Consider the following 27,675-nt stretch of genomic DNA (forward strand, 5'->3'; position numbering starts at 1 on the left):
TTATGTCAGATTAGTAAAAATGCCAAATTAATAGCAGTTTTCTAAATTTATCTTGAGCATTGCTGCTTGAGCAATTTATGTTTCACTGAAGCAAGAACAGTAAAAAAAAAAACACACACACAAAAAAAAAACCCTAAAAGAGGACGAAGAGAATTAAAAGGAGAAGAAGGAATCAGGAAATAGAGATTTTGTAAAATATATTTTCTCAGTACTTTCAAGGTCTTTGTAACTTATTGGAACTGGTTCTTTAATATGTCTGATTTTACTTATAGTTGTCTTTTTCTTTGATATGGGTTTGTCAAGACTTCTGCTCCTTTATTTATCCCACTGGAATCATTTCCATGGAAGATATAAATATAACAGAAAGAAATAAAGAGACAGGGTCAGAAGAATGATTTTCTTGACTTAATGGGGGAAAAAAATAGGAAAAAAGGGTTAGAAGAAAATATTAAATATGATATCTATGTAGATGTGAGTACACAAAGTAGAAATACCTGAGCTACTAGTGCCAAAAGCCAAGACCTATGCAGAAAATCTAAGGAAAACCTGTCCACAGGGACAGTGACACCAAGCTGACCATGCCCTGCAAAGCCAAGCCAAGTCTGCAAGGTTCCCCTCAGCTTTGGGGATGAACCCTTCAGGTGAAAAGAGCTCCTCCTCCCAACGTATCCCTGCAAGAAGGCCCCCTGACCAGACACCTCTGAAGGTCTGTGTGGACTAAACTGCCTGGGATACCCCCGAGCATCCTTGGGACTGCTACTTTGCTCAACTCTTCAGCTTCTTTGCACGTGCTATTTTCCCCTATTCATTTGGAAGTTCCCCATAGCACAGAAACTGTCTCTCTTTCAGTTGGTTTCCCCAACACTCAGCATTCTGCCTGACAGAGAAAGTGTTTAAAAAATGTGTGCCAACTACCTGGGGCAAAGGACAATTTCTTCGTTATTATGTAAAGAATTTTGTGGGGTTAGAAGATAGTTAAAATGAGGGCAGAGGAGGAGTGTTCAACTGACCATCTCTTTGGATGAAACTTCATAAAGCTGAGTAATTAAAATTTAGAAAACTGTAATTATGTGAGAAACACTAATATTTTACCATTCAAAAATACTGGCAAATATCTACTATTTTAGCAGAGATCCCAACAAACTTCAGATCCCAAGATTTGTTGATTTTTTAAAAATAAAAATCCAAAAGTGTAATAAAACATCTAAATGGCATTTTAGCCCCCAAAGGAAGGGAATATAAAATCATCATTTCAGATGGAAATTTAATTTAACACCAAAAGTTATCATTATTTAAAAATGAAAATCTGAGACTATTTATAGGAATAAATTAAAAGTTAGAATAATTCGGGGGGGGAAGGGAAGCAAATTAAAAGAAAAAGGATAAATTTCTGAAATGTTTTTTCCAACACGGGACAGGAACTGTGGGATGATTCTCCATTGCATAAGTTTCAGTGTTAGTATTTGTTAGTTAAAAAGGGCTAAATTCGTGCTACACAAGAATCAATAACAGCCATGTAAAGCCTACAACCTTGCACACTAACAGGCTGGAGGAGACATTAACACTAACTGAAAGAAATAACTATATTTTCAACGAATGTGTTCTTATTAGATAATCCATTTTTTACACTTTTTTTAACCAGCTGTTCCCACACAGTTCAGGTAGCAGAAGGGCAGCATCTGTGATACTAGAATCATAGATTACATGCACATTAAGGGTTTATAAGCTTTCATAGACGCTTATATTTAAATACTAATTGTGATCAACCTCAAATACCTTACAATGAGATGGAAACAAACTCTCTACTTACCCAGAATTTGTATAATACCAAAAGAGTAGTTGATTAATTCAGAAGGATTTTTTCATTAAAAAAACGAAACAAGCCACTTTTTTAAATTAACTCTTAACTTGTCATTTTTACTTGCTATATATGGCCCAAAAGATTTAATAATTCAAATCATAGGCTGCCTCCCTGCCCAGATCCAAGACTCTTGTCATGATCAATGTTTCTGAAATATTGAATTATAAGGTGTCATGGTAATTACTATGGAATAAATAGCAATTAAGATTTTTCAGGCAAATAAGCTCAAATTGTTTGCAATGAATAATTATGCTAATAATGTTTTTCTACATAATCCGGGCATCCTTCACAACAATTTGCCTTAAAAAATATGAAATGTAAATTTGCTGAACAAATATTACAAGAGCTCTTAAGAAAAAGGATGGCTTAAAAAGGCATCTGATACTCAGTTTAAGCAAGTATCTATCTAGAAAGGATCCAAATAGATGGGGAAAAAAACCCAGAAAATACACAAACATACAATGGTTACCTGCTCTCAAAATTTACAAAAGTGATATTGCCATTTTTTGACTCAAGATTTGCATATTACATTCAGCAAATTATTTAATCTATACAACAACTGACAATCACTATTTGTAATGTCAATAAATACCAGAAACATAAAGTAATCCATACTTACTGCTATGTAATAAACTTTGGCTTTCTCTACCAACTTCCAGTTTTTTTCCAAGTCAAGATGCTTTTCCTTTTTATAACAATTGGCAGCAGCAAGATTGGCAACAAGGGACCTAAAATAACCAAGTGAAAATAGGTTTTCTTGCTATTGGAAAAACTGGTTTTATACTTTTGTAGACCATTGATTCCCAATATTTTGTAGCTTGTTCATTTTGTTTCAAACATGAACATGAGGTTCATTTTCTCTTGAGGACTTAAGTGAGATTGTCAAGTTAAAAAATATGTTTAAGACATTCATCAGGAGGAGAAATTTTTATTCTGGAAACTTTAAACTACTAACTTAAATTCTGAGAAACAGAAAATGAAAAGCATTTTTGGGCAGTTTGAAATGCATGACTGACACATTTTAAAAGGTTAAAATTCACCTAAAAAGAAAAGAACATATTGGAATGTTAATGTGCAAAAGTGGATGATGAAAAGCTTAATCCTAATTACTGCAAAAATGTCTTTGTTTATAAAACATTTACAGATAGACTGTAGTTTGTATATTTATCCAAATGCTCTAAAAATCAAACCTAGGATTAATTTCATATTCCAACACATGTCTTCCCTACATACTCTGTAGTTACTATGGGGAATTAATTTGCAAAACATTACATTTTAAGGGCTGGAATCAATTAAAATTAGTTTCCACAGCTGCCAAGCCCCTGGGCTTCTCTGGTGTTACAGCTGGAAAACCTAAGTACAACTTAGCAGCTCAAATTCTGCCTTAACTATTATAGCAACATTTTAATTATTGACCAATAATCAAACCAGATAGAATAAAATATTTTATTAATTAAATTCATTAAATGGTTTTAAAAATCAACTGGAGGTTGATACAGTTACCTTTTTTCCTAACACAGAATTACAAAAGGGAAATGAAACTGAGACAAAAAAGGATGTGAAATGTATTTTTTAATCAAGTAAAAAGGTAACTGTTTTGGCACTTATCACTCCAGGCTATCCTATATAATTCTTTATAAAAAGAAAAATTAAATTTCTTTCAATTTTCATTTCAACTAAATTCATCCACTGTTTTATTATACACTTCTCTCTTTCTCTCTCTGTTTCTAGCCCCAAATGTAATTGTTTTCACTCTAGTAAAAATTTGCCTCTTGTCTGAAATATTTTCACAATTAGACATTGTAAATGAGAAAGTATTAAAAACAACTGAAATGCTACATACAGCTTAAAGACTTAGTACAGTATTTAACTTTTTATTGAGAAACCAGTTAGTGGGAATAGCTTTAGACTAATTTCTACTAAAGAAAGATGGCTGTTCAGTTTCCATATCCAACAATGATAATCATAATAAAACCATTCCTTTTGTTATAGAAAACAAATATCATAATGTATATCACAACAGACATAAATTTCACAAATATTTTCAAAATATATTGGAAATATGATTTTGAACTAGGAGTCTACATAAGAGCTTTTTCTGCTTCAAAAATGCACCATTTATTTAAAAAGAGTAAGAAAGAAAGAAAAAGAATTGGAGAAATATCACTTCTGAAGCACTAAGCATAAATCATGTTAATTCAGGGGAGTTACAGAATTATAAACAGAAATCTTCACATTTTTAAAGTCACAAAGATTTTCTACACATGATTCATTTCATTTAGACAATGGGCATGAAGGACAAAAGGGAGAGATATGGAAGCATCAACCACTTTTAAAAAGTGAACTTCAGGCCTAAATGTTTGAGATCAACACCATCAACGTTAGCGTCAATTATGTGTGAAATGATTCCAGTTCTCCAACAGAGAAAATTGACTCCACTATTCAATGAATGAATATTCACTATAGATACCATTTTAACAAATCATAATTGAACAAATGAAGAAGGATTTAAAGAAAAAATAAGCCTAGAGGAAAGAGTCTTAACCTTTTATTAGCTTAGACCATATGGCATCTGAAAAGACTTGTGTTTTACTACTTTAGAATGAATATAAAACTAGTCTTGGAGAACATTCAAAAATCCTTGTTTATAATTTACTATCCAAAGAGTTAAAGCAGGAAGAGGCCTTAGAAGTCACTCTGTACAGTGTTCTCATTTTACAAAAAGGAAACAGAGGCAGGAATTTTAAGTATCTTGAGCAAGTCTACACAGATGGAAAAGCCAGTTCTGGTCAAGTTCCTCTAATTTCAAATCCAGCATGACCATTGACCTACTAACGTTCTGAGATGTTCCAAACTGTTGGCTCTGCTCTTGGGAATGTTTACATTTCAAAGACCTATGATCTCAATGTGGGAATTCCTTTCATTGCAAGCCATTCATGACTTTTCATTATGTCTCAAATTTGTCTATTTTTTCCAAAATTCTTCAACAAAATCTCTACAAAAACTTAGAGACCTTTCTATTTTCTCTTTACGCCATTCATGAGCACCATTTTTGGTGTTTCTCACTTTTACCATGTGAACAGCCCACTTTAATAATGCTAACAGTCAAATGCATATAGCGCTTTAAGGTTTATGAAACACTTCATTCCCACAGCAACCCTGAAAAGCAGGTACTATCATCATTCCCACTTTACAAATGGACAAACTGAGGTAGTCAAATTTTGAGTGCCTTTCTGAGGGTCACATGGATGGCTATGTGTTTGAATTCAGATCTTCCTATGCCATCTTGTTACTTTAGTACGGCAAAAAGCTAAGACAACTTAGCTAGATAAACAATTTTTAGTCTTTTCCTTAGCTATTTCTCTAATGTTTCAAATAGTACTTTCAAATATTGTTACATGTGTCTAATATGTGTTTAATACATATTCATGAATTCATAGACATCTACCTGAACATCAGTACAAACCTGTAACTTTCAGGAAAATAAAGAATGTTGTTACTGTAATAAGTTTTTTGCCTCTCTAAAACTTGGTTTCTACAGGCATAAAATTAAAAGCTTGCTAAACAGTATCCCTGAGAAGCCTTCTTCTCAGATCAAAAATCTTTGATCATTGGAATGAATAATTTATCAATGCCTGAACTTCCTATAGTACAATAAAGAAAGGTAAAAAGAGAAAAGAAGAAAAAAGACTGGGGAAAAACCGAGAAACACACAGAATGATACAAGAACAGATAAAAGAGAAAAAAAAAGAAAAATAAAGAGAAATTACTTTCCAGGAGAGGTTTTGTTTTCTTTCTTTTTTTTTTTTTTTTTTTTGGATGAGGCAATTGGGGTTAAGTGACTTGACTAGGGTCACATAGCTAGGAAGTGTTACGTGTCTGAGATCACATTTGAACTCAGGTCATTCTGACTTCAGGTGTTCTATCCACTGAGCCACCTAGCTGCCCCAAGAAGAGGTTTTTAAAGACCATTTGACAGGAAATTTTTAATTAGTGCTCCTGAAATCACCCTTTGAAGTCTTTATAAAATAGATCATATATTATGACTTGTGTATTTTAAGAAATATATTCAGCAGGAAATATCTGAATTTTGAAAAAGTTTTGCTACTGATATTAAAAAAAATTTTTAACAAAGAATCACCATTTTGAAATTATAGAACTATGAAAGATTAGCACAGAGATTTTTTTTTAATAGAAAAAAGGGATAAAGAAGGTAGAGAGCTCTGGCAAGAAGAGTCGGTGTAAAGTGAAAAGAAAGGAATATCTAGGAAAATTAGGCTCCCAAAATGTCGCTTCTAGATGTAGCATTTTATCTATACTTGTTGGTCCTGAAAAATATTTCTTTTTCATTTGATTCGGCTCTCATCAGGACTAGTCCGATTTGATCTAGGCTAAGGGGACACAAAAGGAAATGAGGTTTCTTCCTGGCAGATTCACAGCCAAGGAGGCCCACAAGGGATTGTCTCCAGAGGAGATAATGGTGACCTTGTGACACAGTCATTACTATTCAACCATTTTTGTCTCAGTGTCCAAGGATCCAGGCAACTCATAGGACAACCTCAATCCACAAGATGTTTTTTAAGAGTCTGCCTATTTAACCATCTTGGCAATGACATAATTATCACCTGACAGCCCATGACCTTCGAGCTGTTTTGGGAGAAGAGGCAGAGTAACTTGACCTTTTCCCACTGAGCTCAAGGCAGAAAATGTATCAGCAAATTGGGGCCCTAAGGAGGTTTATGGCTAGACAGAAGGGGCAGCTTTATGTTTGAAAAGAGAAGACTTCCTTGTCTTAGAATTGATGTGTATTGCAGTGGGGGCAAACTGACCTGGCAAAGAGCTTTTTTTTTGGTGAAGAATTTGGGGTTAAGTGACTTTGCCCTGGATCACAAACCTAGGAGGTGTTAAGTGTCTGAGACCAGATTTGAACTCAGATCTTCCTGACTTCAGGGCTGGTGATCTATCCAGTGTGCCACCTAGTTGCCTCTGGCAAAGAGCTTTCAATGAAGAAAGAGGGTGCTTGCCTATGTTCTTTAGGGGGAGGAACTGAGAAATAGGCATAGACCATAGAGCAAGTGAGAAATTAAACTGAAAAAAACTGGCTGAGGATTAACAATAGTTCTGAGGGCTCTAAACTCTGGGCTCGTTCAATCAGAGAATCAGAATTAACTTCAGAGGTCACCTATACAACTCATTCTGAAAAACAATCTTTTTTCTTTTTCTCTTTTTCTTTCTTTTCTCTTTTCTCCTTTCTCCTGGAGGAAAGACCAGCTCTATTCTGTACTTTATCAGTAGGGAGTCTCTTGCTGGACTAAAAGAAGTTGGCAAACAATCTCAGAAGTGCTCTTTTCCTCTTCTTTCCAGAAGCACTTTGAGAGAGGCAGGAAACAGGGACATCTGTAGACAACAAAACAGGAAGCTACCTCGACTTTTCCTTGGAAAGATGCAATGGCTTTACAACAAATTAAAGCCAACTAGGTTCAGAAAAGATAGCACATTTTCATTTTCTTTATAATAATGGTTGTATGTTTCATACAATTAGTGTTACTATTAACAATTATATTAACATTTATAGAAGCCATTTTCAAAGATTTAAATACTTTTGGCTGACTTAGAAATCCCTACATATATTCATTTATTTGAAAGTCCTCATTAGTTGCCTCTTTGTTTCAAAAGAAATTGGTAATTTATTAAGATGTGTGTCAGCCTATCAAGTATGAAATTGTACATTGGTAAAAATATTCCCAAATGAAGAAAATTCTCTATTTTAATAGATTTAGTTGATAAACTGGAAATGAGTAACCAAGGCCATGCTCATAACATTACATAGGAAGGAAAATGGTCACGGAGTTTTCTTATTTGTATTTTAAAGAATCCAAGAGTAGTCTAAGACGACCATGTAGGAAAGAACACCATGAAATTTAAAGGTGAGCCCAGTGCAAGAAATGTCAGCCTGCCACCAAACAAAACCTATTAAAATATTTTCTATGTCTACAGGCATAAGGTTCTTGCTTTCTTTGCTCTTCTGCCTTTTGAAATATATCCTTCAAGACTCAGTTTAAGACTCCTGCAGGAATCTTTACTGGTTCCCCTTCCCTCAATTACTATTGGCTTCTCATTAAAGATGCCTCCATCTACTCTTTCTATATTTCCTGTTCATACCTATTTATGTGCACATTGTCTCTGTCATTAGGAAAGAAAATTTTTTGGACTTTTTTATATGAGCTTTGTATAGCCTTTTGCACATATTAAGTGCTTAAAAATAATTTTTTAGTTGGAACAGCTAGGTCATGCACGGAATAGAGCACCAGCCTTGAAATCAGGAGGACAAGGCTTCAAATCTAGTCTCAGACACTTGATACTTCCTAGCTGTGTGACACTGGGCAAGTCACTTAACCTCAATTGCCTAAGCAAAAAAAAAAAAAAAAATTCAGTTGATTGTTCAATCATTTTCAGTCACGTCTGACTCTGTATGACACAATATTGGCATTTTCTTGGCAAAGACCCTAGAATAGTTGGCCATTTCCTTTTTCAGATGAGGAAACTGAGGCAAACAGGTTAAATGACTTGAACAGTTAGGAAGTGTTTGAGGCTGGATTTGAACTCAGGAAAACAAATCTTCCTACATGCAAGCCCAGTGTAAGGGATCACCTAAATTGCCCAATAACTACTAAACCAATAATATTAAAAGGTCAAGACTTAACCTTCTATCATACCAACATTCTCTAAGTAAATATTTTCATAGGAAATCTGGTCTAACCTATTGTCACTGGTGATGCAGGCGGCACAAGTTCCCGTGGGCTGCTCGCTCTGTTCATAGTAATGCGCATCCACATGGGCTTCTGCAGCTTTCTTCTTCAGGATCTCACCAAATTTATCCATGCCAATGCAACCAAAGAATGTCGCTGCTTTGAAGGGTCTTTGAATCATCCACTGAAAAGAAAAACACAAGAAATTCCACACTTACCACAGGGATGCTTCTTTTTGAGGGTTGGCAGAGTGGGATCACAGGAAATTTCTGCAGATCCACAATATCAGAAACAGTCCTGAAGCATTCCCCTTACAATTCCAATCCCCCCTCTCATTTTTAAAAGACAGTGAGGATTTACACAAAACTTTTAGATATAAAAGGTGTTTTATATAGGAGATTTCCCTTGATCTTCACAACAATCCTGTGAAGTAAATACTTATGAAAATTTCTATTTTTCTAAAGAGAAAACTGAGGCTAAAGTAAGAAAACTACACAACTACTAAGTATCTGAGGAGAAAATGAACTCAGATCTTTCTGATTCTAATTGCAGCATCCCCATTGTTTGTCAATATATCTTACTCTACCTTAAATTTATGTAACTCACTGACATAACAAGCCCCTCTCTGGGCCTCAATTTCCATATAAGTAAAATTAGGAAGACATGGCCTCTAATTTTATTTCAATTTAATTTGACATTAAATGCCTAAGAGATAATATAATGTAAGGAGTAGACTTATGGATCCTGAGCTTAGCCTCAGGAAACCTGGGTTTGAATACTAACTCCCTCTAAGACTATCAACCTCCCAGGGCCTCATTTTTCTCATGTTCAAAATATTGTCTGCAGACTCTAATGTATTAGAAACACTTAGTAATTTTGCCAACTATGTGTTAGTAGCTCCCTCAAGGACCTCACTTCTATAGAAGAGTTGAAGCATTGTTAAGGTATGGTACTACAGAGAATTGACAGGTTACGTTTCTTGAACAAATCATTTTTCAATGAAGAAGAGTGCTCTTCATTAAAGAAAGATTCCTAAAGATTGTTCCAGGAAATAATAAAATTGAATTTTCTTTAAAATATCATAAAGCTGATACTTTTCATTAACATCTCAGAAGAGTCTATTCAAAATTCTAGGGTTTTTGTTCCCATGACACTACAAGGGGATTTATAATCGAGTCACTTTAGTGAGTGACTACTTCCTTTTACAGGGAGCACAGCCACAGTTCATTATTGCTGTTCAGTCATTTTTTTTGGCCATATCCAATTCTTTCTGATCCCATTTGGAGTTTTCTGGGTGAAGACACAGGAGAGTTTTGCCATTTTCTTCTGTAGCTCATTTAACAGGTGAAGAATTGAGGTAGACAGTGTTAAGTGATCTTTCCAACGTCACACAACTAGGAAATGTCTGTGGTTGCATTTGAACTCATCATGCTGATTCTTCCTGATTCTAAGCCTGGTTTCTACCCTGTACCAGCTAACTGCAGAATTCAAACTCCCACACAAGAAACTTTTAAAAATGTTGTCCCCAGGGTCAGGAGGGCAGCTCTGCTCTTGAGATACTTCATGTTCATTATTTGTCTCCTATGCTCAACTTTGTGTGGCCACATTCTGCCATCTGAGGGTTCCTTTGTCCAGCCCCGATCTGGGCACATCCTCTGGAAGCTGCAGGAGGGCAGAGGTTCTTTAGTTTGTGTCTTGTATAGTGTCATAGAGAGGTCAATGGCAAATGTTTGGCTATGGAGTTGAATCCACATTCCCTTTACTAAGGGCAAGAATGTCACTAGGATGGAAAATGATGGACTTTCCCACTGAACCAGGAGCTTGAGGCTGAAGCTGGATCTGTTCTTTAATGATATTTATTAAGTGATGGATGTATACAAGGAACTTTATTAGGTACTACAGAGATAAATAAAAAGCAAAGAAAACCATGGGACTTAGCCATGGCTCTCAAAAAACTCAATTCACATGAAAAAAAAGTAAGACATCGACAATGTAGTCCTTTTGTAATTAAAATTTGTCATTCAGCTAGTACATTAGAATACATTGCTTGACATATATTCCTGATATTATAATATAATCAAATCAGGATGTGGAAGGGCACAATGTGAAGACAGGCAGGAGAGTTGAGAATAAAGGAATGGGTACTGATCCTCTTCTAAATATAAGCTTTGACCATGTGACTAGCAAAGGTCCAAGAGGAAAAATTAATGCCTGCTGGGATTCCTGAGGGTCAGAAGTCAGGTGGCGTAGGACCTTGCTTCAAAGTAGGTAGATCTTCAATAACTAAAAAAGGAATCATAAGGAACAGGGACAAGGCAATTGAGTATTGCCTTATGAAGACAGATAAAATGTATAAAGCAGCTATTTCCCCAATAGGACAGGACAGAGGAGTGAGACTCCTAAGGACAATGCAATTAAATGTCAGAAGGGACTCAAGGAGCTGGAAGCTAAGTGGCCTATTGTATAAGGCTATGCCTGAAGTCATGAAGTGAACCTGAGTTCAAATCCTACTACAAAAACTGAGTAGTTGTATGACTCTGGGCATGTCACTTAATCCCATTTGCCTTGATTTTCTCAACAATGAAATGGGAATAATAATTAAACTTACTCTGCAAAGCTATTGTGAGGATGAAATGAGGAAATAATTTCAAAGTACTTAGTACAGTATCTAGTACAAAATTAGGTTATATTAGATACTATATAAATGCTTAATTTCTCTCGTTTTACTTTCTTCCCTCCCTTAGGTAGTAGGATTAAAGTAAGAAAGGTCAAAGTAAGGATCTAGAAACCAGAGAATCAGGAAGAGAAAGACAATATTGCCAGAAAAGGAAGACAGATACTAAGTCTGGGTTCTAAATACATTGGCATCTTTTTGAACATGGTTGCAAATTGCTCTCCAGAATGGCTGGATGTATTCATAATTCCACCAACAACATATCAGTGTCTCAGTTTTCCCACACCACCTCCAACATTCTGCATTATCTTTCCCTGTCATTCTAGCCAATCTGACAGGTGTGTAGTGGTATCTCAGAGTTGTCTTAATTTGCATTTCTCTAATTAATAATGACTTGGAGCATCTTTTCATATGGCTAGAAACAGTTTCAATTTCTTCACCTGAGAATTGTCTGTTCATATCCTTTGACCATTTATCAATTGGAGGATGGTTTGATTTCTTATAAATTAGAGTCCATTCTCTATATATTTTAGAAATGAGGCCTTTATCAGAACCTTTGACTGTAAAAATGTTTTCCCAGTTTATTGCTTCCTTTCTAATCTTGTCTGCATTAGTTTTGTTTGTACAAAAACTTTTCAATTTGATACAATCAAAATTTTCTATTTTGAGATCAATAATGATATCTAGTTCTTCTTTGGTCAAATATTCCTTACTCTTCCACAGGTCTGAGAGGTAAACTATCTTATGTTCCTCTAATTTGTTTATAATCTCATTCTTTATACCTAGATCATGAACTCATTTTGACCCTCTCTCTAAAATTATCAAACTGTGCATATCCTTTGATCCAGCAGTGTTACTATTGGGCTTATATCCCAAAGAAATCTTAAATAAGGGAAAGGGACCTGTATGTACAAGAATGTTTGTGGCAGCCCTCTTTGTAGTGGCCAGAAACTGAAAACTGAGTGGATGCCCATCAATTGGAGAATGGCTGAATAAATTGTGGTATATGAATGTAGAGGGTTGAAACTATTGAGTCGATGCACTGAGGTCAGGACTGCCAAGCATTTGAGGCTAACTACTGATTGGACAATACTCTATGGGTATATGCTTGGAAAATGGTCCTTCCCACTATCCTGTGCTGGCTCAATGATTGGTATATACAGAGGATTGTACGACGGACTAGGGGATAGAGTAAGATGAGCCAGGGTCACTCTTTTGCAGTAGATGAGGGAGAAGGTGGTTGAGGAGATTCTGCTTCCATCCTGTACTATCCTGCGTCTAAAGACCAAGAATAAGGACTAAGGACTTTTGCTTGTCCTGACTCTGGCTGATTCTGGGGTGTCCTGGATGCTAGCACAGTTGTCACATATGAATATTATGGAATATTATTGTTCTGTAAGAAATGACCCGCAGGATGATTTCATAAAGGCCTAGAAAGACTTACATGAACTGATGCTGAGTGAAATGAGCAGGACCAGGAGATCATTATACATGGTAACAACAATACTATATGATGATTAATTCTGATGGATGTGGCCATCTCAAGCAATGAGATGAATCAAATCAGTTCCAATAGAGCAGTAATGAAATGAACCAGCTACGCCCAGCGAAAGAACTCTGGGAGATGACTATGAACCATTACATAGAATTCCCAATCCTTCTATTTCTGTCCGCCTGCATTTTTTATTTCCTTCATAGACTAATTATACACTACTTCAAAGTCGGATTCTTTTTATACAGCAAAATAACTGTTTAGATATGTCTACTTATATTGTATTTAATTTACACACTAACATATTTAACATGTATTGGTCAACCTGTCATCTGGGGGAGAGGATGGGGGGAAGGAGGGGAAAAATTGGAACAAAAGGTTTGGCAATCATCAATGCTGTAAATTACCCATGCATATAATTTGTAAATAAAAAGCCACATAAATAAATAAATAAATACATTGGCATCAATCCCAACTCCTTTTTTATACTGGGTATGGGAAACAATGGGTTAATCAAGAAAAAAGAAAAAGAAGAATGTTTTATTATTAAATTCTTCATTGAAATTATTGAATTATTGAATAATAATTTAAACCAGAACTTATCAGAAAATTAAAAAATTTAATATTCAAATCAGAATTTAAATATTAAAGTGCTTAATGTGTGCTCATTCAATGTTTATTAAGCACAAAGCATTGTACTACCTATCTTTTCCTTTTTGTTGCAATCAAAGGACTTTTGGAAGGTGTGTATGAAGGAGAGGGGAGACATGTAATTTCATTGGTACAAGGAACTGAAGAAACTATATCTACTAATGAGACTCAATAACTAGTCTAGAACATATAGTCATAGGAAATTGTTTGGGAGTAATCAATGGTTAATGAACTTGACAAAGGTCCCATAGGTGACAGAACAGTTCACACTTCTATAGTGTTTTAAGACTCACAAAATACTTAGCATATCATATTTGATTCTATGCAAGTCAAAGGTAGTATGCAACAGAAGGAGAGTTGAACTCTGAGTTGATAATTAATTAATGGACTTATGAAATGGCGACAGGCGCTTCTAGTTCTGTTGAGTACTTGTGAGGAAAGATCAAGATGGCCACAGGAAGTGAGGCTGCAATCATACTTTAATAAGGATGTCTTGGTGTAAGGCAGCAATAGAGAGGCAGATGGCTTGGGGACAAGGGAAGGGAAACCAGCATTATGAGGAAGAGGGGAAGGAAGGAAGGGAGAGAGGCAGAGAATATTACTGATGACCAGATTACTGACCAGAGCACTGGGCAGCAGGAACCCTCAGAAGATGGAGGAGTGCTCCAGGGGTGGGAGTCTGCTCTGGGCTATCTTAGAGTTAGGTCAAGAACAAATCCAGGTCATCTCAAGGTCATCAGTAATATCCCTAAGTATTTATATCAGCTCAGAGTTATCAACACCATTTGGGGTTCTGCTGGTCTGGACCCTGAGACTTACACACCATAGGACCATATTGCCAGGATGTGACATTTTGATAATATATAATGATACACTCTAACTTACATATATCCTAGTGATCTTTAGTCCAGTTTGTTACTTATAGGTTCCCCCCTTTGCAATCTTACTCCCTGCTTTTCAACAATCTATGTATAAGCATACTAGCTGTACAGTTCAGAGGAGGGACCATGTGGTCAGAGGGGCCAGAAGAAGATGCAATTTTAACACAATCCACCCTGTCCCCTGATAACCACCATACAACACCATGAGTCTGAATTAAGCTAAACAAAATCCAAGCTAGCACAATAATCACAATGATTTCAAAGGATCCGTACAGGAATCTGACCCATTTGCTTGGGGGGAAAAAAATCTATGAAAAAAAATCAGTAGAAAGGGAACAGGTCTTGGCAAGGTGTTCCTGACATCTGTGATGATATTACCAATAATATTTACTCAGTCTTGATGAAGATTATTTCTCTCCAGAGGTCAATCTATGTGCAAAAGAACTTGACAAAAACATAAATTCCTCTCTGGCTGGCTAACAAGTAGCCCAAAGCCAATCAGTGCCATTACTTTGGCTCCCAGAGTGTTTCATAATTTGTCAGTGTTGTTGATTTGGCCATCCATGCATCCTTCAGCTTCCTAGGCCCTCATTCCCGCAACTGTTCAGCGACTAAGTCCAATAAATGCTACCAGGCCGCCCATGGCACATCCCACCACATGCCAGCTCCCAGCATGATGCCAGGGGTTTCTGATAGCTGAGGCTATGGGAGCGAGACCTGGCTGCGTGGTACCTAGGCCAAACCAAGAAAGGGATTTGAGTATGGCTACCGATGTAGTGTTGGTGTGCGTGCCCACAGGGTTCCTTCTGGGGCTGCAAGCTTGGCCTAGGAGTCAACAACAGTGTTAGCGTCTGCTAGCTCAGCCCAAGTTTCACATTTGGGGGCACATATCTTCATTTGGGTACACTGTGAAGCTGGGGTAAGGGAGCCAGCTGTGGTGACGATTATGCTCACCAACTTCTATGGGCGAGGCTCTGGGTGTAGCTGGCACTTGTAGCCATCGTAAGGTGTCCTGTCTTTTGACAGACAGCCAGTAGGCCCAGGAGCAGCAGCTCCTGGGGGAGTATGGTTTGGAGGACATGGTCACAACACAAGTTCAGACAATGGCAAAGCACTGACACGGGCTTTCAGCAGTAGGCTTGGCGCTAGGGCTTCTGTACTAGAGGCTCTCAGACCTGAGGAGGCAACTAAGAGGAGGGGCAGGCTCTTGGGTCAAGACAGTCCCCACAATGCACTTGGACAGACTATTAAGCTCATAGGTTAGGTTAGGCAGAACAGAGCCACATGCCCAAGCTTGAGATGACCAAAGGAATGGATGCAACTCAGGGCTGTACTGACCAGTGAAAGCTGGTCCTATAGATTTTTGTGCAACTTGGGATTTGATTCTAACTGCTAGCTGAAACCGTGACCCTATACTTGGAGGAGTTCTGGATCAGTAGGGGCTCCCATGATTGCTGGAAGGTTCTCTGGCAGAGTTTCCCGTATGGTTACCCAGTGAACTTAAACACAGAGTTTCTTGGCTCCAAAACTGGCACTTATTGAGGAGTTTCTTAAGTTTTTTTCTGCCACAGACCTATTTAAAAGCCTTGTGAAGCCTAATGGACCCTTTTTCAGAATAACTAATATAACAAAAGAGATTACAAAGAAAATCAATTATATTGAAATCAAGACATTATTTTTTTTCCCAATTTAATTAACAATTGCCCTGAAAAAAAGTCCATCCATAAAATCTGGGAATTAGTGAACCCAGGTTAAGAATCCCTGTTACAGAGTTTAAAAAAAAAAACAAAAAACTGGATGACAGTTTAGTATCAAAAAAAAAAAAAAACAAAACAACAACAACAACTGGATGACAGTTCAGTATCGGGAATACAGTTAGCTATACTGAAGACAGAAAATTTTGAACTAGTAAATGTAGATGTAATGGACTGAGGCTTGAGTTGATGCACTGAGGTACATAAGGCTAAATAGTAATTGAGCTATACTCTATCAACATACATGCTTGGATAAAGAATGGCCCCCGCCCACTCTCTGTGCACATCCTGATGTGTTGTATAGGAAATGACAATTTTGGTGGGTGGAGGCAGAGAGACAGGAAGAGAGGCTGGGAGATTGCTGGCTGGCTTCTATTCTGGTGGCTGCTGGTCTTGTGGCTCCTGGTCTAGCTAGCTTCTTGACTCAGCTGCATATTGCTATTGCCGATTCTCTTCCACCTCCGATCTTTCTTCACTGAGAATAAAGATTGATGATTTTCCCCTAACCTGAATTCCTGACTCCCGCTGATTTTAAAATACGTGGTCATCACAATTAAAATCTTTGTTCCTGGCCGGAAAACTGGGAGTTAAGGCTAGCAAAGATAAGCAGCAGCATCTAAGAAGATGAGGGAGGGAGAAGGAGGAGGGTTGGTGGTGAGGCAGGGGTATTTGTCTTTTTATTTTCAAAAAGGACCAAAGACATCATATTTTAAATGAAACAGTTGCACAAAGATTTCTGCCTCATTCTGTCTTTTAGGGTCATTGAAATCTATTAGCAAATCAAGGGTAAAATGATGCAGTGCTTGACACTGGTGTCTTCAATATTGCACCAAATGTTCAGTGCTCCACGGTGCCTGCTTGAGTGCCTTCCTGGTGGTTGGAACAAACTATTCTTATCTACCCATCTTGCTGAGGGATGTAGTCACATGTTAGGTACAGACATGTCCCTAACTTAACAAGAGGTGATTTGGGGGGTTATGGGGTGTTTAGAGAGGCCTAGAACCTCCGTTGGGAGGGCTGCTGAGCCCTTTTCAGGGCTATACAGCCACCTTTCATATCCCTTTGTCACATCTCACTTGTGGTTTCAAGTAACTTCAGAATGCGTAATGGCCACATCCTGGTAAAACTGCCTTGGCAAATGGGCTAAACTAGGTTGAGGATGATGAGGTTTACAAGGCCCACAATCAATATTATAGTTGTAGAAAATTCAAATGAATTTTCATCACAAGTAAAAAATATCAAATTCAGAGAATAGCAGCTCAAAATCAAGGGCTTTCAAAATATTAACTTATAATATATAAGGGCTTCTTTCAATGATACAGCTAGAGTCTCAAGTATACTGAGAGAGATCCTGGGATGATGAAATAAAAACACTGGCTCTGAGACAGTGAATAAGGGACTGGGCCTGGAATCAGGGAGAAAGAAATTCAAATGTGACCCAGACACTAGCTGTGGCAATTAGGCAAGGCACTTAACCTCTATCTCATTCCTTAACTGAATAATAGAAAAATAATAGTTCCTGCTTCTCAGGATTGTTATAAAGTTCAAATTGGATGATCTGTGTGAAAAGCACTTAGGACATAGGAAGCAGTTAAGTGACACAGTGGACAGAACCCCAGGTCTGGAGGCAGGAAGACATAAATTCAAATACACTCACCGACACTTAACATTTCCTAACTGTGTGACCCTGGGCGAGTCAACCCAACTGCCAGACTGAAAACCCTCCTCAAAGCATTCAGCACATTGGTTAGCACTTAGTAGGTGCTATGGAAATGCTTATGTATTTTATGTGAGTGGACGGGAGGAGGGGATAGGAATCATCTTCCACATGTCTTTTCACCATGTGGCTTTCCCATGGTGGTATGAAAGTCTGTATCACCTGTGTGTGTATGGGGAGCCAGAGGGTAGGAGTGAAACAGGGAAGAAGATTTCTCATTTATATTCCCATTTGGTTCCACTAAATTTGTCTTTTGCTTTTGAGTACTGAGGCTTCTAGATGATTTCATAAAAAGAAACATCAGTGAGGGAATATAAAAGCATGGTTTTGAGGAGACCATATAAGTGTTTTGGACTTGCAGTAGTTTATTGGAGAACAGAGATGGTATAAAAAGGGATTTTGTACTATACAAGAAAATAAATAACAAAATAACATGGAATACATCAGAAGTAGAAGAAATCAAAGGCTAAAACTGGCAAAGACCATACATTGTCCTGGTAATAAAGAAGAAATCAAATATGCACAATCATTTCAAATATAATTGTCAGACAAATCTTTTCAACAATTCTCATACGCATAATTCATAATACCAACACATTCACATAAAAGAAATGGATAGAATCAAGGAATTTAATCCATAAATCATTCTCTAAACACACCAAGATCCAGAACAAGCAATTTCCTCAGATGTCCCAACAGTTCCATGACGTCTCTCCCAACCAGTCATCTCATACTCTCTGCAACGCCTGTACCATTTGCTGTTGAGTAGGCAGAGCTTTAACCAAGAATTCTTGCACTTTCATAAGACTGGAGTGGAACTAGAAGACTTTGGGACACAAAGCTAAACAGGGGGTGAGGGTAGATAGGAGATTCCAGGTATCTTTTCTGGGCATAGGAGAATTATAAGTATAACCTAGGAAAGGAATCTGTCCTCAACACTAAAGCAAAGCTGATAACTGCGCTTAAACCCCAAACACTTAAAAAGAGGCACAGGTGCATGGGGACATAAGTTCAAAGGGGTCGGTCAGTGGTGCAACATGTATATGGTAATCATGTAAAGATGACGATAGACCACAAGGTGTAAGGACAGTATGATATCAGACAATTATGGGGAGGAAATACAACTCCCCAAATCTATCTCAACCCACTGGGGCAAAATTCTGGTCACCTTAACTTAATCAGGGCTCTACTTGAATCATTTAATTAGAACTTAATCATTAGAATTCTGTCTCTAGTGATACTAATTTCTCTTTTAACAGAATGCCTCAGTTTTGGCTCACTGACTTCCCCTACAGTTTCTCACTGACCCCAAAACTACACATCTTTAATTATGGAATAGGGCCATAAGTATTCATCTTTTCTCTTGCATGGCTCTCTGAAATAAGGTCATAGCGCTCTTCTGAACCATTATAAGTTCAATAATTATGGGGAAAAAACTAAGGGGGAAATCTGCAGAATATTTAGCCAAGTTGAGGAGCATAAATATACAGAAGCAATATATTTTTCTGCCCTCATGCCAGGTTGAAGCCCCTTTCCTAGAAATGAGTGTACATACTGGACTATAATAACTCTCTTGGTGGATGCTAAATCAAACCCGGTATAGTTTGAAAGTAGATTCTGTTTGGGCAAGCAACTGAAGGTCTTAACTATTTCAGGAATGGACCTACCATTATTTAACATGAACTCAGGGTATAAATGTAAAGTGTTTCTGAGTAGCACCACCTCTTTTTCTTTATTTGCTGAACTTTTCTTCTCCAGTCAAACCCTTGTCCTAACTGTTGTATTATTCAACATTTTTTACCAATAATCTGATTAAAAGCATATGTCTAATGCTTATTAAATCTGTAGATAACATAAAGGTGTGAGGAACAGCTAGCATATTGAATAACTGAGTTAGAATCCAAAAAGAGTGATTCTCAAATGTAGAGGGTGGAACTTCGGAGAAGTATACTGGAAAAAAGGTATTAATTCAGTGGAATTGATGAGATGATTGTTCTCTAGTTCACATATATACTTAGAGAATTATTACATCACCATGCTAAGTACTAAGTTCACACATAATCAGTATATTGTAATGATGTAATTGCACTAAGGTATATATATATAAGGGCTAACAAGGACTAGAAGATGGATATTCCATCTTTCACCAACATCATGGTGGCTGTCCTGCCTCCTGCAGTACTGCAATAGGATCAAGGATGGGCCACAATAAAGAATCTAGACTCTATTCTTGAACATTTCTGTGCTGTATAACCTGCTGAGGCCAAAGCCCTTCCAGAGGACTTCCAGAGAGCTAGCCCGGACATTATACTCAAACTTTTGTTTGAAATCTCTGTACACGTTTACATTTTTAAAAATTTCTGACCCTTCTAAAAAAGCTTTCATTTATTTGAGTAACAGCCATCAATATTTGCCACAAGTAAAATGTCTTAGACTACTGACCTCATGTGCTTACTGAAAGGGCCTTGGGACCTTGAGAACTGCTAGGCTAGGACAATCAAATAAATATAATAATATAAAAAAGAAAATATTATGAATGTATCTAACATTTATATCTAACTATTGGGTTTCCAAATGCGTTACTTACATTTAAAAACCTCCTTACAAATCAGAAGGTAGGAGCCAAAGGTATCACAATTCCTATTTTATGAAATGAAGTCTCAGAGAGGTAAAGTGATTGGGCCCATGTAGGTGTCAGTAGCAAGATTCCATCTCACAGTCTTTTGAACTCCAAGTCCAGCTTCATTTTCCTACTGCCAAACTGCCACAAGCAGGAAGTCCTCAACCAATTAAACCAATTACAAGTAGGAACTAAATGAGGTGTTGGCCAGATGATCTGGGGGTTTTAATAGATTATATAATCAATGAGTCAACAGTGCAAGAAGGCACTTGTGCTAATTTTGGCCTAACATTTAACACCAAAAAAAACCAGAGATATCACTTTGTCAAAAAAGGTCCACATAGTCAAAGCTGTTTTTTTTTTCCCCAGTAGCAATGAATGGCTGTGAGAGTTGGACTACATGGAAAGTTAAGAAATGCAGAATTGATGCTTTCAAAGTAAGATTTTTAAGAAAGTCCCTTAGACAACAAGAAAATCAAATCAGTCAATACTTAAAGAATTTGATTTAGGCTACTCAGTGGAAGGTCAAATACTGAAACTGAAATACTGAAAGAGAAGATGGGAAACACAGGAAAAGACTTTAATACTGGGAAAGTTTGAAGGCAAAAGGAGGATGGCAAAAGATGAAATGTATAGATAGTATTATGTAATAAATAGAAGCTTGGATAAACTTCAAGAAATAGCCGAGGACACTGATACATTGTTGGTGGAGTTGTGAACGAATCCAACCCATTCTGGAGAGCAATCTGGAATTATGCCCAAAAAGTTATCAAACTGTGCATACCCTTTGATCCAGCAGTGTTTCTACTGGGCTTACACCCCAAAGAGATACTAAACAAGGGAAAGGGACCTATATGTGCCAAAATGTTTATGCCAGACCTGTTTGTAGTGACCAGAAACTTGAAAATGAATGAATGCCCATCAACTGGAGAATGGTTGAGTAAATTGTGGTATATGAATGTTATGGAATATTATTGTTCTGTAAGAAATGACCAGCAGGATGAAAACAGAGAGGCCTGGAGAGACTTACATGAAGTGATGCTAAGTGAAATGAGCAGAAGCAAGAGATCATTATATACATCAACAATGATACTATATGAGGATGTATTTTGATAGAAGTGGATTTCTTTGACAAAGAGAAGATCTAACTCAGTTTCAATTGATCAAGGATGGACAGAAGCAGCTACACCCAAAGAAAAAACACTGGGAAATGAATGTAAACTGTTTGTATGTTTGTTTTTTTCTTCCTGGGTTATTTTTACCTTCTGAATCAAATTCTTCCTGTGCCACAAGAGAACTGTTCAGTTCTGCACACATATATTGTATTTAGGATATACTATGACATATTTAACATGTATAGGACTGCTTGCCATCTGGGGGAGGGGGTGGAGGGAGAAAGGGGAAAAATCGGAACAGAACTGAGTGCAAGGGATCATGTTGTAAAAAACTACCCTGACATGAGTTCTGTCAATAAAAAGTTATAATTATTTTTTTAAAAAAAGAGAAGTAAAGAAATAGCCGAGGACAGAAGGGCCTGGAATGCTATTATTCATGGGATCAAGAAGAGTTGGACATAAATGAATGACTGAACCAACCCCACTAGTGTGCATCTCAAATATTTTTTTTCAAGAATTATTAGATTGCACTGGGTATGGTGAATACTCTTAGATAAAAATGACTGAGCAATATCTGATCAGAAAATGCTATTTTTATCAGGAAAAACCATAATTTTTGTGTACAGTCAGTTTATCAAATACATATTACAAATATCAAATTCATTTTCAAATTAGAAGAAACAAAAAAAAAAAAATCAGGATCCTGTGTGTGATTAAAACAACTACACTGACCTATCTGAATAAGGTGTTGACTCTGAAAAATAGGAAATGGACAATTATAAAGATGCTGATCAAACTACCACCATTTCAATTTCCAGTTGTATAACAGTTATCACAGGAGCCCCCAATACTGCAGAAACAACTTTGTATAGCAAATATTTTTTTTTTTCTATATGGAGAGGCATACAATCAAAAATAGTAATTAATAGAATGAGTAATCGGTGTGTCTGAAATTTATTGTGCTCCTAAAAGAATGTAACAGCACTGCAAAATCTTATAGGCTGCTGAGGTCTTACTAACATCAAAACAAAACAAAACAAAAAATACAATGAAAAAATATGTTCCTGTAGGAAAGAATACTATCCTTAGGGAGGACAATGAAAAGTACCAGCATTACTTGAAATGCTTTTTTCTAAAATATTTCAATCCTAACATAGACACTGTGTCCTACTAACCTTACCTTCAGGAGTGGAACGACATAATTCTTTCTTCATGCACTGCACTGCCCTCTCCCATTCACTTTCAATTCCTCAATCCATTTGATAGACTATAAATTGGTCAGCCATATACCATTTAGTTGAAAAACACGGCTGAAATCTGCTTGCGTGCCCACGGTCTACTTCTTCTCTTGTATATACAAGTAATAAAAATGCCTTGGCTAGGCCAGAGGAATGCAAAGTACTGAGTTAAAACTTAAACAACTGGTTTTCATTATAAGCTGATTTGCAAAACACAGAAAAGGAAAATTATAAGGAATGTTGCCTCACAAAACAGTCAAATATATTTGAAACTGGTGCATTTATCAATTGTACTTATCTGAAACAGATCACATCAAATCCAGAACCATGGGACCTTAGAAATGGAAGAGCCTTCAGAGGTCTTCTCATGCTTTCCATGAGATCCATGGTATCCATACTTGAAAAAGTATCCCTTCCCCAATGTCCCTGACAAAGAGTCATCTTGCCTATCTTCAAAGACTTGCATTGAAAAGGGATATATTACTTTCCAAGTTAGCTCACTATACTTTTCAACAGTGCTAAACATTAATTTTTTACTTGGAATCAGACCTGGATTAAACAAAACAAGTGCAATCTTTCTTCTATTCTACAGCCCTTTAAACACTTGAAGATCTGTTAAATCTTTTAATCCACAGAGATATTTTAAGACCCTCACACAATGCTCTCTGTAATTAATCCCACACCAGCTTGGTTGTCTGTTGCACTTCCTCTAACTTATCAATGTTCTTCCTTAAAACTTGATACCTGGAATTGAACTCAATACACCATGTACAGCTTGAACAGTGGAACTCACCCCTGACATATTGCATTAGCTTTTTGTTGTTGTCTCAGTTGATTTTTTTCCCCTTCATTTTCAAAGAAGAACAAAATGGTATCACTATGTTAGGACTGAAGTAGAGTGTGTGCAATCGTGGATGATCAGGCCATTATGAATGCAGAAGGCTCCTTCAGAGTTCAATCACAAAAAAATCCACAGAAAAATTTGGAATAGAAATGGCTGTAAATGTACACACCTCATATTTCTTATAATGCAAGTGTTGACATGGAGGTCAGAAGATGTGACACAAGGACACTCTCAACATTTCTACTAAATACAGTTTTAAGCAAATGTACTTCAGGCATTTAAACAATGTAGCCAGCCCAGTAGGACTGCACCCATTGCAGTAGAGAATGAATACCTGGCAGTTCCACTTGAGAAAGGACCTCAGTTTCTGACACCTTAACTTGCCAGATGATCTTGAGAATCTTCCTAAGACAATTCAAACGGAAGTGATTCAGTTTCCTGGTATGGCACTGAGATTCTGTTCAGGCATCACACATCACAAGCATCAATAGGTCAGCACAATGACTGTAGAACTTTGGTCTGGTAGATAGCCTAATACCTCTGTTTCCCACTTTCGTTCAGAGACTCCCAAACATTGAGCTAATTCTGGAAGTACATATATTACCCTCAGCATCTATGTGTACATTCCTTGAATTCATATTACCAAGTTAAGTATATTTATTCATGGCATTCAAAAATGTTTCCATTTGCAATAGTCAATGGGTTCCACATATGGATGGTGCAGCTCTAGCTTGCAGAGAAATGAGTACCATCTTCTCATTATGTGACCAATGTGTTTAAACTTCAGCATGGATATTTAGCCTTCCAGTGAATGGCCTAAATTAATTTTTTAAATTATAGACATTTGATCTCTTTGCTGTCCAAGGAACGCTCTGAAAAGTTTTTGCCATCATCTCAATTTGAAAGCTTTGATTCTGTATCATTTGGCTTTCCTTGTAGTCCAACTCTCATAGTCATAAATTACTACTGGAAAAACTTTGACTATATGGACCTTTTTGACATAGTGATGACTCTACTTTTTAGTACATAGGTCACATTTGCCTTAGCTTATCTCTTAAGGAACAGGATTTCTACAATGGTCTCCGAGTTCAACAATGCAAAAATTGATATTACTTCCATTTCTTCTCTATTTGCCAGGAAGTGATGAAACCATTTGCCAAAATATACATTTTTTTTAAATGTTAAGCTTCAAATCAGCTTGTACATGATCTTCTTTGACTCTCAAAAAGAGATTTCTTAATTCTTCTTCATTTTCTGCCAAAGTAGTATGGTCTGAATATCTGAGATGGATGATATTTCTATTTGCAACCTTGATTCTGGCTTTTAATTTGTCCAGCCTGGCATTTCATATGATGTACTCTGCACTGAACATGGAAGAACTGATTGGTCTCAGATACATAGGTGACGCTTCTGAATAATCAACAAACTTTGGACCTCTTATGTTGTGGTTGTGAACCATATTTTCTAACAGTTTCTTTTTAATCCTATTTCACAGTGAAATTACCAATCATCAATGTATATTGACACAGTTATACATTTCTATTCAACATTTATTAAGCTCTAAGTGCTAGTCACGATGCAAAATGCAAATAAATGAGAAGAAAACCCTTTTGCCTCAAGAAGCTTAAAATAAAATGGAGAAAGACAACATACAAAGAAAGCCAAACAAGAGGGACAGGTAGGGAGGAGAAGACAGCAGCTGGTGTAGGACATGATGACAGTCAAGGAAGAATACAAAGACAGTAGCTGGTGAGAAATGACTGGGCTGTGAACCCTCTTTAAATGGAGGTACAGCTGAAAGGACTAATGAGGCAAAAGAAGCAAAGGGATAATGGGCTTTCTGGTGATGGGTTTTTCCTAGGTCATTTCTTAATGATGGCGGAGTTGTATCTGAGGTGTGTGGTTTGGATGACTTTTAATTTCTTCAGGAATTTTTTCTATTTGTTATACACTTGAGAAAATATTAGCAATATAGATAACGCAGCTATAAAAATTATATTTACTGAAGTCTATTTGCCTGAACTCTATTGGTATCTGCCAAGCATGATGATCAACTGTCCTGTGAGGTTAATATCACCTATGCTTCTTTTGGACAACAGTGGAAACCAACTTTATGAACTCTGTGATTTGTCTCCCCAGAGAGAATTTGTGAGCCCTCAGTACATTTAGCTGTAATTTCTTTATGCCTTCTTATTTCATTTACATTTACAATAAAATTAATGTGGGCATAATGCATTTCCTCCAGTAGTATATTCACTCAGAATTTAGCAGACAAAGATTTTACATTAAGAGTTGAGATAATGAATGTAGAAAAGCAAGGAAAAGTTTACATGAATTGATAAAAAGTAAACAGAGCTAACCAAAAAACAAATGATCACAACATTGTAGATAGAAATATGGGAAGCTAGATGGCATAGCGGATAAAACGTTGGGATTGGAGTCAGGAAGACTCATCTTCCCGAGTTCTAATCCAGCCTCAAGTTGTTATAAACCGTGTAACTGAGCAAGTCACTTAAATTCTGTTTGTCCCAGTTTTCTCATCTGTGAAATGAGCAGACACATATCTCTGCCACAAAATAACCCAAATGGTTTCACAAAGCATGAGATACTAATGAAATAACCATACAACTCAAAAAGAATGATGCAAAATCACCAAGATCAGGCTTGACCTTCAAAAAGGAAAATCATGTACAGAATATGAAACAGTGCATATAATGTCAAGCTGTGTTTTTCTTTTAAATGTATTGATTCATTTTGTTGATTTTTTTTGGGGGGGGGGTCTTTTGCCTTGTATTTTTTCTCTTAAAATACATTGTTATAAAGCTCTGAGTTCGGGGGAAGGGAGGTTGGGGGGAACGTGCAGGAAGGAAAAAGTAGGAAGAAATACAATTGATATAAAAATAAAAGATCAATAAAAATCTAGTTTTTGTTTTTTGTTTTTTTAAACAAGTTCATGTTTGCAGATGACCTAAGTTAACTAATATGAGATTTTACCATTTATGCCCCCCCCCCACCTCCTTTTTGGGTATACAATCATCACAATCACACCTGAAATTAGAATTTATTGCACAAGAAACAGGCATTTTAAATTCTGTTCCTCACACATAATTCCATACCTTACATACCTGTCCTCTTTCTGGAATGGATGCATCATCATCATATCTGCCTTTCAATGTGCCATATTCTACATATAATAAGTATATTGGTTAAATTTTCTTGATCCATCAACCAGATATTATCTAATTTTCCTGTTACCCACTGCCTTTTATTTTAACAAATATTAGATGTGTACATATGACCTCTTTCAAAAGAAGGTAATTTACATGAGAATAGGGATGATTTGTTGATTAATAAATGGAATATTCCAGCTTAAGGAGATAAAAACAAGCATGCCATGATCACAACATCAGTTACATGAGAAGACTCATGACATATAAGAAGACAATATAAAACTAGAATATTATATTAGGCCCAATTGTAAAGTCTTTGAATGCCAAGTTAAGGAGTTTGAACTTTATCGTCTATGCTGTAGGGAACCATTGACCTTTCATGAACAAGGTTATGACCACCATGAAATACATGAGGAAATAGAATTCTTCACATATTCAAAGGTTTTAAAAACTTAAACAGCCCTTAGAGATCAATTTTTTAAAATATGTTCATTACATAGGAAAGATAAATTTAATACCACTACATAGACTGAATTTCTACTGACTTAATTTCTTGTGAAATTAAAAATATGTAGCTTCATAGACGACACTTATAGTGCATCCATGTAAAATACCATGCTTCCAATTACACAGTATGGCTCTGAATTTTAATACATATTAGATCCAGAAGTACCTAAGAAATATGATCATAGTAAATTTAAGGGTCATTTCAACTTCTTTGATCTCCCCAAAACTGTGAGACCAGGGCAGTTTTGATTCTTATTTTCTCCTTCGTACTTAAGAAGCAGGAATTCTTTACCTGGAACCAATGAACTTGTTTTTAAAAACTATTTTGATACCTATATCTCAATATAATTAGTGTGGAGTGTTTTTTTTGGTAATCTTATATATGTTATCTCATGTTTTTAA

At 36.6% G+C, this 27,675-nt stretch overlaps 1 protein-coding gene across 3 annotated transcripts in view; it reads right to left on the reverse strand.

Annotated features, from left to right (window-relative positions):
• The window catches only part of ADK (adenosine kinase), a 618,595-nt gene that overhangs the window by 285,494 nt on the left and 305,426 nt on the right, over positions 1 to 27,675 (reverse strand). For all 3 annotated transcript variants that reach the window (XM_031949472.1, XM_031949471.1, XM_031949473.1), the window contains exons 5-6: positions 8,622 to 8,794; positions 2,481 to 2,589 (exon numbers count right to left, since the gene is read on the reverse strand). In XM_031949472.1, coding sequence (XP_031805332.1) covers positions 2,481 to 2,589; positions 8,622 to 8,794 — 282 coding nt within the window. The remainder of the gene's footprint in view (positions 1 to 2,480; positions 2,590 to 8,621; positions 8,795 to 27,675) is intronic.

This window comes from Sarcophilus harrisii, chromosome 2 (assembly GCF_902635505.1).
Source record: "Sarcophilus harrisii chromosome 2, mSarHar1.11, whole genome shotgun sequence".
Classification (NCBI taxonomy): Eukaryota; Metazoa; Chordata; class Mammalia; order Dasyuromorphia; family Dasyuridae; genus Sarcophilus; species Sarcophilus harrisii.